General features: G+C 36.8%; 1 protein-coding gene across 2 annotated transcripts in view; it reads left to right on the forward strand.

Moving 5' to 3' along the window:
- Nucleotides 1-13,094, forward strand: part of LOC115936224 (metabotropic glutamate receptor 5-like) — a 381,806-nt gene that overhangs the window by 13,549 nt on the left and 355,163 nt on the right. For both annotated transcript variants that reach the window (XM_055354195.2, XM_055354194.2), the window contains exon 2: nt 4,038-4,898. In XM_055354195.2, coding sequence (XP_055210170.2) covers nt 4,238-4,898 — 661 coding nt within the window. In that variant the 5' untranslated portion in view covers nt 4,038-4,237. The remainder of the gene's footprint in view (nt 1-4,037; nt 4,899-13,094) is intronic.

Here is a 13,094-nt window from a genome sequence, read left to right on the forward strand (position 1 = left end):
ATACGTTTTTCTCTGAAATATATAAGCCTTGCATATGTCTTTAAAAATAAAGTACCTAAAACATTCCTTTTTGCCCTCTATGACGTCATTTACTCTCACTTTATCGTCTTCCTTTTTGGGTTGACTCCTTTTCATAGCTGGCTTTTCCCAAATCTGGCCCCTCAGCAGAGCTTATTTTTTAGCTGCACCTTTGCAATATTTATACTTCCTCTCCAGGCGATTTCATGCATTCTAAATATTTTATATATTGATGACCCTCAATTTGCATGTCTAAACCAAAACTCTCCTCTGAGTCCAACCTTACATATTCACTTTCCTGTTTGACATCTTTACCTGGATACCTCCAAGGCATCTCAAATTGTGCATTTTCAAAAGAAGATCATTAATTTTCTTCTGCCCCTCACGTGTTTACGTGCTAGTCTATCCTATCTGTATTAATGCTGTCAAAATGCACTAGGCTCTCAAACTAGAAGCTAGGAGTAGACCCTGATTCCTCTCTCTACCTTGCTACTCACATCTAGTCTATCAGCAAGTACAGTTGATTCAACTTGGAAAATATATCTGACTGTGACCACTTTTCTCCATATCTACTGTCACCAATCATAGAGAAGTCACCATCATTTCTTGCTAGATTATTACAGGTTTCTTTATAAGATTTCTTCAATTGATTATCCAGGAAAATGAGCAGCCAGAATAATCCTTTCTAAGATTGAATTGTTTCAGTTATTTGCTTAAATCTCAATGGCTTTCTGTTGTAATTAACATTATTATTATTATTATTTTTCTTGAGACGGAGTCTCACTCTCTCACCCAGGCTGGAGTGCAGTGGCACAATCTCGGCTCACTGCATCCTCCTCCTCCCAGGTTCAAGCGATTCTCCTGCCTCAGCCTCCTGAGTAGCTGGGATTATAGGCATGCACCACCACATCCAGCTAATTTTTCTGTTTTTGGTAGAGACGGGGTTTCACCATGTTGTTCAGGCTGGTCTTGAAAGCCTGACCTCAAGTGAACTGCCCGCCTCGGCCTCCCAAAGTGCGGGGATTACAGGCATGAGCCACCGCCCCTGGCCAACATTAAAATTTTTTTATAAGAGCCTACAACATCCTACATGGCCTGGACCTTTATTGCCTTTCCATCTTCATCTTGTATCATCATGCCTCCCATGTTCTTCATGTTGTAGATATATTTTTTACGTGACTGCCTTTTTTTCATTCTTCTGTATATTTTTCTTTTTCTTTTTTTTGAGACGGAGTCTCTCTCTGCCGCCCAGGCTGGAGTGCAGTGGCACGATCTCCGCTCACTGCAAGCTCCGCCTCTCGGGTTCACGCCATTCTCCTGCTTCAGCCTCCCGAGTAGCTGGGACTATCTTTTCTTTTTTTAACTTTAATTTTAAGTCCTTAAAATTAAAAATTTAGGGGCACATGTGCAGGTTTGTTACATAAACTTGTGTCATGGGGATTTGTTGTACGTATTATTTCATCACCCATGTATGAAGTCAAGTATCCACCAGTTATTTTTCCTGATCCTCTGTCTCCTCCCACCCTCCAGTAGGCCCCAGAGTATGTCGTTCCCCACTATGTATACATGTGTTCTCATCATTCACCTCTGATTTACATGTGAGAACGTGCAGTATTTGGTTTTCTGTCCCTGTGTTAACTTGCTAAGGTTAATGGCCTCCAGCTCCATCCATGCCCATGCAGAAGACATGATCCCATTTTTTATGGCTGTATGGTATTCCATGGTGTATATGTACCACATTTTCTTTATCCAGTCTATCACTGATGGGCATTTAGGTTGATTTTATGTTTTTGCTATTGTGAGTAATGTTGCAATGAACATATGTGTGCATGTGTCTTTATAATGGAATGATTTGTATTCCTTTGGGTATATAGCCAGTAATGGGATTGCAGGGTTGAATAGAATTTCTGCAGTGGGAGTATAAATTAGTTCGATCGTTGTGGAAGTCAGCGTGGTGATTCCTCAAAGACCTAAAGACAGAAATACCATTTGATCTTTATTTTTCTTTGTATTCACCAGGTTTCAGCTAAAGTTACCCTTTAGAATACCAATATGTAAGGCCCACAAGTATAGGGAGCTTGTATATTTTGCTCATGCTTGAATATTCAATGCCCAGGACAGAATTATAGCATATACATACCATAAATATTTGTTAAGTGAGTTAATGAATAGATGGGGCATGTTAGGTGCTCAATGAAAGATCATAATGATACTTACCAATGTATATTATTACAGTTCTTTGTTACATTAGTCTCTTTCACTGAATAGTTAATAATTTTTTGTTAAATAAGTAACAAACTTCGCATAACTTCAAAAGGCAATATCTTAGTGTTTTAATATGTATACTGTATCTCAATATGTAGGGGTTTCATAGAACAACTTAAATGAATAAAATGAATGGGATTGATATTTTAGCCACACGAGCCTGACAGGACACCAGGTCTCTCATATCACTTTGATATTCTTACATAAAAAATGAGTCGTGTTTTGTTATTTGTTCACTCACTAACATTCTGATTTAATAAGAAATTGTGCTTTCTTTAACTTTAGATATTTCTTTTTGTCTGCAGCAGAATTCACATGACCATGAGAATAATTATTTTAGGTCTTGGGTCTAAGGAAAGTGAAAGAAAGGTTTAGTAATATTCAAATGACTTGCCAACGAAAAATCTAACAGTCTTCATTTCTTCCTCTGTATCTACAATGCCAACTTTCATACCAAAACTAGTTTTTTCTATATATTCCCAAATGTCTAGTTATTCTGGAACATCTGGTTATTTGATGAAATATTAAAAAGTTTAGCTTTTGTCACTGTACATAGGAAGACTTTCTCTGTTGCCATAGGAAACAGTAGAAGGAAATAGTGAAAATGATGGTAGGAGTGATTAGAAACATGATTCAACTTACATTCATTTTGTGTCTAGACTTAACTTTTTGTAGATTTGATGACCTTTGAAACCATTAGTATTCTTGTAAAAGTGTGATATTTACATACATTCCTGAAGAAACATCACCTGTTTTTGAAAGTCGGTGCTTAGAAAGTTAGTCACTTTAAAATAATTTGAGATCCTTGGCTGGCAGAGTTGATAACAAAATAAGTCTCTTACACAATTCCCCTAAGTGATCAAATCACTAATTTGTCTGTTCTCTTTTACAAATTATGCTAGAATTTGCCATGGAAAATTTGGGACAAAATTTCTTTCTTCCCAGGAATTTAAATTGAAATAGATGATGACATTCATAGCTATACTAAATTTCTACCTGGCAGAATAATTCCAAACATACATCCTTTTAGCCTTTGAGCCTTAGTGATGTGGAATTTTTTCTGGATCAGGGCTAGAGGACTGATTACTGTGAATTGTATTGCAAGACTCTGTACAGTTTATTTAACATGAAACACCCACCTTTCTTCATTTGTTTTTGTTATATCTTCCACATTAATTAGACAATACTTATTTATTCCTGAGAAGATTATTCAACTTGCTTGACATTGTATTTGGAGAGAGGATATGTGGGGTATTTTTGAAAAGATAATTTTTTTTTGTAATTGCATAATTAATTACATGCTCAAGGCTAAAGATTTCAAAAGGAAAGCCTAATGAAAATTTAACAACAGTTATCCACACTTTCATTACCAAGAGATCACCAATGTTTAATATTCTGGGGTGCATACTTCTTGAAGTTTTCTGTTCATGGCGTAGTTTTGCTTCTAGGATGCTCTGTCATCTCTGCCTGAGAGTAAAATACAGTTCTGCCTGCCACACACAAGATTTGGTTTTGTGTATTGCAGATGAACAAAAAAAGACTATTAATCTAAGCAAGGCAGGGTCAAGAAGCTACATCAGCTGCTTCATCAAATCACAAAGGAAGCAGACAAAGGAAAGTCAGAAACGTTTTTGAATTATTTTTTCTTTGTTATCTTCATCATCAAAATGTTTTCTCTGCTAACATGGATTATAGAACTTCCCCAAACTAGTTGCATTTATGTTTGTTAAAGACCCATGTTATTTTTTTTTCAGGTTTAGAAGATCATGACCACATGGATCATGTAACTAAATGGTACATGGGGACACAATGGTCCTTTAGAGAATACATCTGAATTGCTGGCTAATTTCTTGATTTGCCACTCAGCGCAGGACATCGCTTGTTCGTAGCTATCAGAACCCTCCTGAATTTTCCCCACCATGCTATCTTTATTAGCTTGAACTCCTGTCCTAAAATGGTCCTTCTGTTGATCCTGTCAGTCTTACTTTTGAAAGAAGATGTCTGTGGGAGTGCACAGTCCTGTGAGAGGAGGGTGGTGGCTCACATGCTGGGTGACATCATTATTGGAGCTCTCTTTTCTGTTCATCACCAGCCTACTGTGGACAAAGTTCATGAGAGGAAGTGTGGGGCAGTCCGTGAACAGTATGGCATTCAGAGAGTGGAGGCCATGCTGCATACCCTGGAAAGGATCAATTCAGACCCCACACTCTTGCCCAACATCACACTGGGCTGTGAGATAAGGGATTCCTGCTGGCATTCGGCTGTGGCCCTCGAGCAGAGCATTGAGTTCATAAGAGATTCCCTCATTTCTTCAGAAGAGGAAGAGGGCTTGGTACGCTCTGTGGATGGCTCCTCCTCTTCCTTCCGCTCCAAGAAGCCCATAGTAGGGGTCACTGGGCCTGGCTCCAGTTCTGTAGCCATTCAGGTCCAGAATTTGCTCCAGCTTTTCAACATACCTCAGATTGCTTACTCAGCAACCAGCATGGATCTGAGTGACAAGACTCTGTTCAAATATTTCATGAGGGTTGTGCCTTCAGATGCTCAGCAGGCAAGGGCCATGGTGGACATAGTGAAGAGGTACAACTGGACCTATGTATCAGCCGTACACACAGAAGGTAAGTTTCCCTTGCATACATCGAGTATATATTATTATGCACTCAACAGTTAAAAAGGTTTGGGAAGAGTAAACTATTCCTAATTATTTTGGATATTTTGAATTGTCCCAGTTATACCAGTACTATAAGAACAGACTGGATGGTATATATCTAGAGAGACATAGACTTAAACTACAGAAGGGTGTATGTGGCCAATATTTCGTAAAATATAATTTTGTTTTAATTGTGAATTACATTATTTACTTCTGCTATACTGATGCTATATTATACTTCTGCTGTAATGATTTTTTATATTCATTACTAGAGGTTTTTAAGCCTCTATATCTTCATTGAACACCTCACATTTCTGTCATTTCACGATTGTTCTAGGTGCCTATTGTTTCTAATAGTTAAAGCAAAGTACACATAAATACACATAGGACTGAAGGTAGTAGCCAGTTCTAACCTAGGTGTGTTGTTATAGAGAATTACCAGAAAGTTTAGTCTTACAGCTATTTTTTCAGAAGAATTCGTGGTCAAATCCAAAATGGAGGTAAGAATAAATTAATTTTATCCTTGTATAGAACATATTTGAGAAGTATAATTTTAAATAATTCAGCATGTTTGCTTTAAAATTTATTGCTTCTTTGTGCTCCAAGAATAGTGAGGAAAGAAAAATCTGACTGATGTTTTATAATAGTGAATAATAAGTAGCCCTTTGTTTTTTATGGTGTTTTAAAAATCATTAGTTCTTGACTGTGGCTGTTTGGAAAAAATTTGTTTTGACCTACAGAGGTTGTGACCCAAATGGGCAGACTCACTTGTTATGCAGCTCTTCTTCTAGAAAAACAAAATGTGTACATTAAACACTATAGAATACTGAAGAAGATACAAAATACTTTTTATAAATCATCAGATTATTGTATTTGTGGAGATTCTTAAAATTCTACATTAACATATCAGTATAGTCCAAATATTTCGGTCTGGTAAAATGTGGAATTAAGTTACTAACCCCACTTCAGAGGTTAGGAATATATTTATGCAACACATATTATGCACGAATACATATGCAAGGCTCTCTGACCGTCCTGTGAATGATAGCCCTTTGTTTTCTATATCACAGATTTCAGTGGGATTGCAATCTGGCAAAGGAGATGAGGCATGCACAAATACCTATATAATCATAATTCAAAATGACACAATGTTACAAATCTGACTCTAAAGGAAATTGATGGAGAAAAAAATCACCTCCTGCTCTGTGGTTACGGGGGTCATGGTGGGAATCTTACAGAAGGAAATGGAATTTGACAATTGAAATTTAACAAGAAGAATACTGACAATTGGTGAAAGTTAGCAGGGATGGCTTTCAGTGAAAAGCATAAGAAAATATGACTAGGTGAGAAAGTAAAAATGTGTTTGAAAAGGCCAATTATAAAGGTATGTTTTGGTTTGCCTCAAATAAATCATGCATTTTATCAGGGACTCCCTTCTAGCTTCAGAAGATCAGGGCTTGGTCACGGTGTGGCAAATGCTAAATCAATTGTGCCCCAAGGGAAACTCTTAGTGACGACCTTTGGCTTTTACTAGTTTAAACTGTTGTTTTATCCTGAATTTACCCCAATAGCAATCTAATAACTTAATAAAATAAGTTATGATGCATTCAAACAATGCATTCTCATTTAGCTATTAAAATAAATGAGACATTCTATTAGGTAATGATTACAATTTCCAAGATCATCTTAGGTGAAAAAAACAAGGGGCATTTCTGTATATATAACATTTTACTTTTTCTAAAAGGGGTTTTTATACAAACAATTTGATTGGATATTCATAGAATTGTTCTCAGAGAAGAGCAAAACTACTAAGAGTTGCTGCTTCTGAGAAGAAATCTAGGTTAAGAAATGAGGTGGAATATTTTATGCATAATTTTTATATACATACACTTTAAGCTCTATATTAAATACATAATTTACCTACTGAAATATAACAATTACGTGAAAACATTCTATTTGTGGGCAAACAAAAGACAATAGAAATTGCAATGCCAAATTCAGGCAAAATATTTAGGTTGTACCACAAGGATTCAGGAGAGAACAAACCTTGGAACTGGACATTCAAAGGTTGGAAGAAATACTCCTTTGCTTACTGTTTATGTGGTTGTGTCAAGAAATATTTATCTTGCTTTGATCCCAAGCAAGTATGTGGATAATGAGGTTATGTAGTGTTAAGTCTTATGATTTATCAGTACAAGAATGGCATGGTAGGAATTTTCACAAGGTGAAACTCACCTCCAGGATCAGAAAAGTGAGAGTCAAACAGGATACGGCTTTGTTGGGTACTGTGGGAACTCTCTAAGGTCATGCCTTTTTTTTTTTTTTTTTTTTTTTTTTTTGCCGCTTGGTTTTTCAGAAAGTCTTGGTGGGATCTTCCATGAAATGATAGTGTCCGTTATCATCCAGTCTCTTTCTCTCACTGGGTTGAGGTGATTTTCTCTAGCATTAGGAGAATTAATCCCAGTCCTTGATAATTTATCTTCATATTCTTATAATTATTCTCCTTTGTTCCATCAATATTCTCTTTCTTGAAGAGTATGGAAATTTCCAAATGCTTTCACATGAACCATTAAGGTCTGTGAAAAGATGTGGTCCTATTTTCAAAAAACATTTTTTCTCCTACTTGCCTATGTATTTTATACTTAAACCTAACCATACTGTGTCACGGGTACCACAAGATGTTCCTTCAAGAAAGTGTATGTCATCACAGAATTCCAGAGGAATGTACAAGGAAAACTGGGTTTCAGCTTCGATGTTAATCTCTTACACTTGCTATTTCCTGTGATTTATGGCTTTAGTAGGCTGTGTGACTGGGTATTTACTGTGGCTTGTTCTATTACACAGAAATTATGCCTAGAACTTCTAGGCAAAGAGATTCATAGTATAAAACAGAAGAAGAAAAAAAAAGAAAGCATTTTTTAAAGAGCAGATCAAACTAGCTCTTCAACTGGGTAGAGGAAAGGAATATGCAATGACTCAGAAGAAAAGTAAAATCACTTCTTTTAATGGAGTCAGAACTCTCTCTGCACTAAGGAAATGTAAAGGGTCCTTTGCCTTAGTACTTTTGCAAACCTTGATACATGTGCCCACGATGACACAGGATTGATGGTGCTTGCCCATTTAGCAATATGGCAGATTGCACTGATGACTTCTACTACTGGCGCCTCTGTATTCACATCATTTGCTTTTGACTTGATAATTCCCTTTTACTTTCATGTAGCACTGGCCTTCTGACACTTTGACCAATAGCACTTGGTTGACGTGAGAACTTTCTTCCTAGTTTGTGTTGGAACCCTATTGTTATCCTGTGAAGTATGAGAGCACCCAGGTTTTCCAAATGAGTGCATCTTAGACCAGTTGACCTCAAACATGTGAGAGCATGCAATGCAGATCAACAAAATTGCCTTTCCAACCCACAGCTAATTGCAATCACATAGTTGAGCCCAGCTGAAACCCTCAACATTACCCAGCTGACTAGTATTGTGAGCAATTAAAAAATGCCTTCAGGATGGAGTCCAGGATAAACATACTCATCCCTCTCACTTTAGTCTCTAACTTCCCTCCTCCCAAATAAGATACTACTGCTTAAACTTCAAAAGCAAAAAAATAAATTAACATGCATTAATATTCTTGAAATTTGAATATGAAATAAAATAGAATATATACTGTGGGCAAGAAGAAATATTTAAAATGCTTTGCCTATACTTCTGTGGCTAGAGATGTGATAGTTCCCTTAACGTCTGAATGTTTCAAATAGTTAAGCACTTGAATATATTTCATTATTATATTATTTACCTTGATCTAGTTCAACTTCATTGAGAAAAGTAATTATTGCATTGCATTTTATACAAAAAAAATTTTATATTGTACTTTCTGGGTGATTGACAAGATTTCACACTTCACTAGTTTTCCCGACTTTAGTTGAAAATCTACAGTATATCCACAGGGCCTATTAGAGTGCCCATCATGTAGTATGTGCTCAAAGACTATTTGCTGAATAGAGGAATTTGTGTTAGTAAAGTATGTAGCTCACTATTTATGACTATATAGTATGTGGATAAATAGCAGGCACTTGTAAGTTTTTAGTTTTACTTCTTTATAAAAATTAGGTGTCAAAATGACTCCCTTAATTGTAAAATCCTGTTCACGCTACACTTCATTTTTTGTTTTCACTGTTTCTTGAATTTATTATTTCTGTCTAATGACAGGAATGTTAATTTGTTACAGCAAAAAACAAATCAGTGATGTTCTGAGGAGAAAAATGTACCAATAAATTGTACTGGTAGCATACATTATTAAAAATATGGTCTTCAGGTTAGCCTAGAGATTGCAATTTCAGGTTATAATATGACTTCCCATCAGTTATTTACTTAAAAATGTGATAACAATCCAGCTTTGATTGAAGGACCTTCAGTATGATTCGTAGTCTATATGCTTTTATGACTTCTAAAAAGTGGGAGTACACTTTTACCATCTCAGCATTTCTACTAATTATCATTATACAAGACAATTTAGCTTGGAAAAATAATAAATGGCACTGGTGAAGCTACCGAATAATTTTTAAAAGGACTTTATTTTGTTTCTCCGGGAACTGAATAGTGCTGAGAGTTAAAACAAATTTTGGGATGATCATGGTAATAATAAAGACACATAAAATACTATTCCTTCCATAGAATGTTAACACTGTGTCTCAGGCCAGCATTTAATCTTCTGTATTTTACGGTTAAGGAAACTAAAATAGAAAGGTCACATAACTCTACCTTGCTTGTCAGATAATTAGTTGCAGAGTTGTGTCTTGGAACTCAAGATTTCTGTCCAGAACTTGGTTTCCAAAACATTGCTGGAGATTATTAGTCAGATTCCTTTTTGCCATTTTTCTACCTCTCAATTGCATTGTTTTATTCACTCTCCCTTTATCTCAATGGCACCAATATTTCTAAACAATTGGCTGAAAGTGTTAATAACTATCTGAAATAGTAGAAGGGACCACAAATGAAATAATTCATCTAAAAATTAGCCTAGACAGGAGAATTGCTTGAACCTCGGAGGTGGAGGTTGCAGTGAGCCAAGATCACGCCATTGCACTCCAGCCTGGGTGACAAAAGCAAAACTGTCTCGAAAAATAAAAATAAAAATTAGCCTTGAGAAATAGCATGATCAATTTGCTCTTGATCTGTAAATTAGATGAAGTGCTCCTTTTCCTGGGTCATATCGAAGGTTTGCGGAAGCTCTGAAAGATTTTCCTTTGCTCCACAAAAATTCTGAAAACATGAGATCCCCAGAAATCTCTGAAATTATGGATTAATTGTATAATTATATTAGTTACCACTGACTTAACCATATATACAATTTAGAAGATGCAGAAACTTTTAGGGGAATTCTTTAGTAAGTTGGATCATGGATCCGTAATCTGGGAAACACAGTGGGCAACTCTAATTGTAAAGAAACAGTTTTTCATATTCATATACCACTGTCAGAAACTTCATTGCTAACAGTGAAAAAAACACAGATAGCTCTGGAAAGAGTGTTTAGAGGGGCATTCCCTCCTCTTCCCTTTCCGGAAGGAACAGCCTATGGACTCAGTAAATAATTTCTAAGAGAGTTATTATTGCCTCTTTCAGAGAAAAATATAGAGCTTGCTGACATATCCACATGTGGTTTGGGAAGTGTTTCTTCTATATTCAGATTCATTTCTGGTGATACAATTTCTGGCTTAGACTCTGGCTCACCTATAAGAGACTAATGCCTGGGATAGCATCCCACCTTCCTCTCTCTTAGGCACCATTGCTGTCATCAATTGCTGAAAATACTAGAAAACTCCCACAAATACTCCATGTCCAGGATGACTAAGCTGAGTTAAAAGGAATTTTATTTTCAGCGGATTTCACTGCACTGCTCCCCCATAATGCACAAATATCTCTGGTGATGTGGAATTGTGGACACTTCCACAGTTCTAAATAATCAGATGCTTACCTAAATGTGAAAATCATCTCTTAGGATGTAGCCTATCAGATATTCAGTATTTACCCTTCTTATGGATGGCAGCCGCACACATGCATGTTTTCCCTTGGTCACTCTTATTCCAGATGTCATTAAAACCTTTTAGCTTCTAGGTTTATAGTGTTCAGCCACTTCTGTTGAAGTTGCTTCTGCATAAGGAACGCTGGGGAATGAGAGGGCATGCTGTGAGATGTTTATGTTCCAATGTACAGCTTGAAACACATAAAACACAGAATGAAAAGCAAATTATGCACAGTAAATTCTGCCCAACATAAACTAAGTAAGCATATAAGAGAAAGCAAGAATAGAGATCCTCAAAACTCTAGAGGGAGTATCTTGAGAATTTTTTTTCTTCCTTCCCTCCTACTTTTCTTCCATCCTCCTTCTCTTTCCTTCCTTCCTTCCTTTATAACTTCTTACCTTCCTATCCTCCTTCCCTTTTCTTTGTCTCTCTCCCTTTCTCTCTCTCTTTTTTTATTCTTTGAGACAGGGTCTCTCTCTATTGCCCAGGCTGAAGAAGAGTGGCATGGTCATAGATCACTGCAGTCTCAAACTGTTTGTCTCAAATGATCCTCCTGGTTCAGCCTCCCAAGTATCTGGGACTACAAGCACATGTGACCACGTGTGAATAATTTTTATTTTTTAATTTTTTGTAGAGATGAGGCCTTATTGTGTTTCTCAGGCTGGTCTCAAACTCCCACCTGCCTTGGCCTCCTGAAGTGCTGGAATTACAGGTGTGAGCTACCATAACCGACATTGTCTTTCTTTCTTATTTATCATTTTTCCTCATCTCTTTTTAACTGGAAGTGTTTTTGTTTTGTTTTGTTTTTGTTTTTGCAGGCTCTTCTCTAAGTCTCGTCATTATCCTGTTAATTTGATAGTGAATAGATAAAATATGAAGATTACATTAATACTATCTTGGAGTTGGAAAAATAAGTTAATATGACTAACTGTGCTAAAAGTAAGATAACTGACATGAGAACTAAGGATTTTACTCTGTGACTCCAAGAAAGTCACTTCAACTCCTTGCATCTTTTTTTTTTTTTATACAAACAGGCACTGCAAAGAATGTTCGTACAGATTTCTTCCAAGACTAAGTTTCTGTGACTTGCTATGATCAAACTTCTGCAGACTACAGCTGGGCTACAATAAATGTTGGACATAGGGTGGGCAACATAATAAGGCTCTATCTCTACAAAAAGTAAAAAAAAAAAAAAAAAGAAAAAGAAAAATTAGCTAGACATGGTGGTGTGCACCCAGCTCCTTGGGAGACTGCGGCAGAGGATCACTTGAGGACAAGAGGTTGAGGCTGAAGTGAGCAAAGTTTGCACCACTGCACTCAGCCTGGGTGACAGGGCAAGACCAATATCAAACGCAACCAAGCAGGGCCTGTTCAAAGGAGAGTAGCCCAAATGGTTATGCAATTTGAAATCATATCCTCAGAGAATAAATTTAGTAGAGAGAAGACAAGACACAGCAGGGCCCTGACTGCTACCTTTAGGTATCTGATATATTTACATATTTTGTTTATTTAGATATTTGTAAATTCAGGTGGAAAAGAGCTAGGTTCATTCTGTATGGCCAGCAGTTGACAGACACAGCTAATTACTAAAATACAAGAGTAACAAAGTATGATTTAATTAAAAAAATTGTTTTGTTTATTAGCGGAACTGTTCAATAAAGGAATTGCCTCTCTTAGGAGGTAGTGAGTTAGTTCTCTGTAACTCCTTGTGCACAAACCTGGAATGGACAATCACTTGGAGGACTCTGGAAAAATGGACTTAAACCTCAGTTGAGGAAAGAACGATGTTGGACTATTTGTTCTTCTGATAATTCCCAATGTTGACAATCAGTTGCCATTGGGATCTTACTACTTTGTGAGTTGAAACATAATCACTTTATATATATATTTTTATTTTGAAATGGAGTCTCAATTTGTCGCCCAGACTGGAGTGCAGTGGCGCGATCTCGGCTCACTGCAACCTCCGCCTCCCAGGTTCAAGCAATTCTCCTGCCTGAGTCTCCCGAGTAGCTGGGATTACAGGTGCGTGCCACCATGCCCAGCTAATTTTTTTGTATTTTTAGTAGAGAGGGGGTTTCACCATGTTAGTCAGGGTGTTCTTGATCTCCTGACCTCATGATCTGCCTGCCTTGGACTTCCAAA

This window comes from Gorilla gorilla, chromosome 9 (assembly GCF_029281585.2).
Source record: "Gorilla gorilla gorilla isolate KB3781 chromosome 9, NHGRI_mGorGor1-v2.1_pri, whole genome shotgun sequence".
Classification (NCBI taxonomy): domain Eukaryota; kingdom Metazoa; phylum Chordata; class Mammalia; order Primates; family Hominidae; genus Gorilla; species Gorilla gorilla.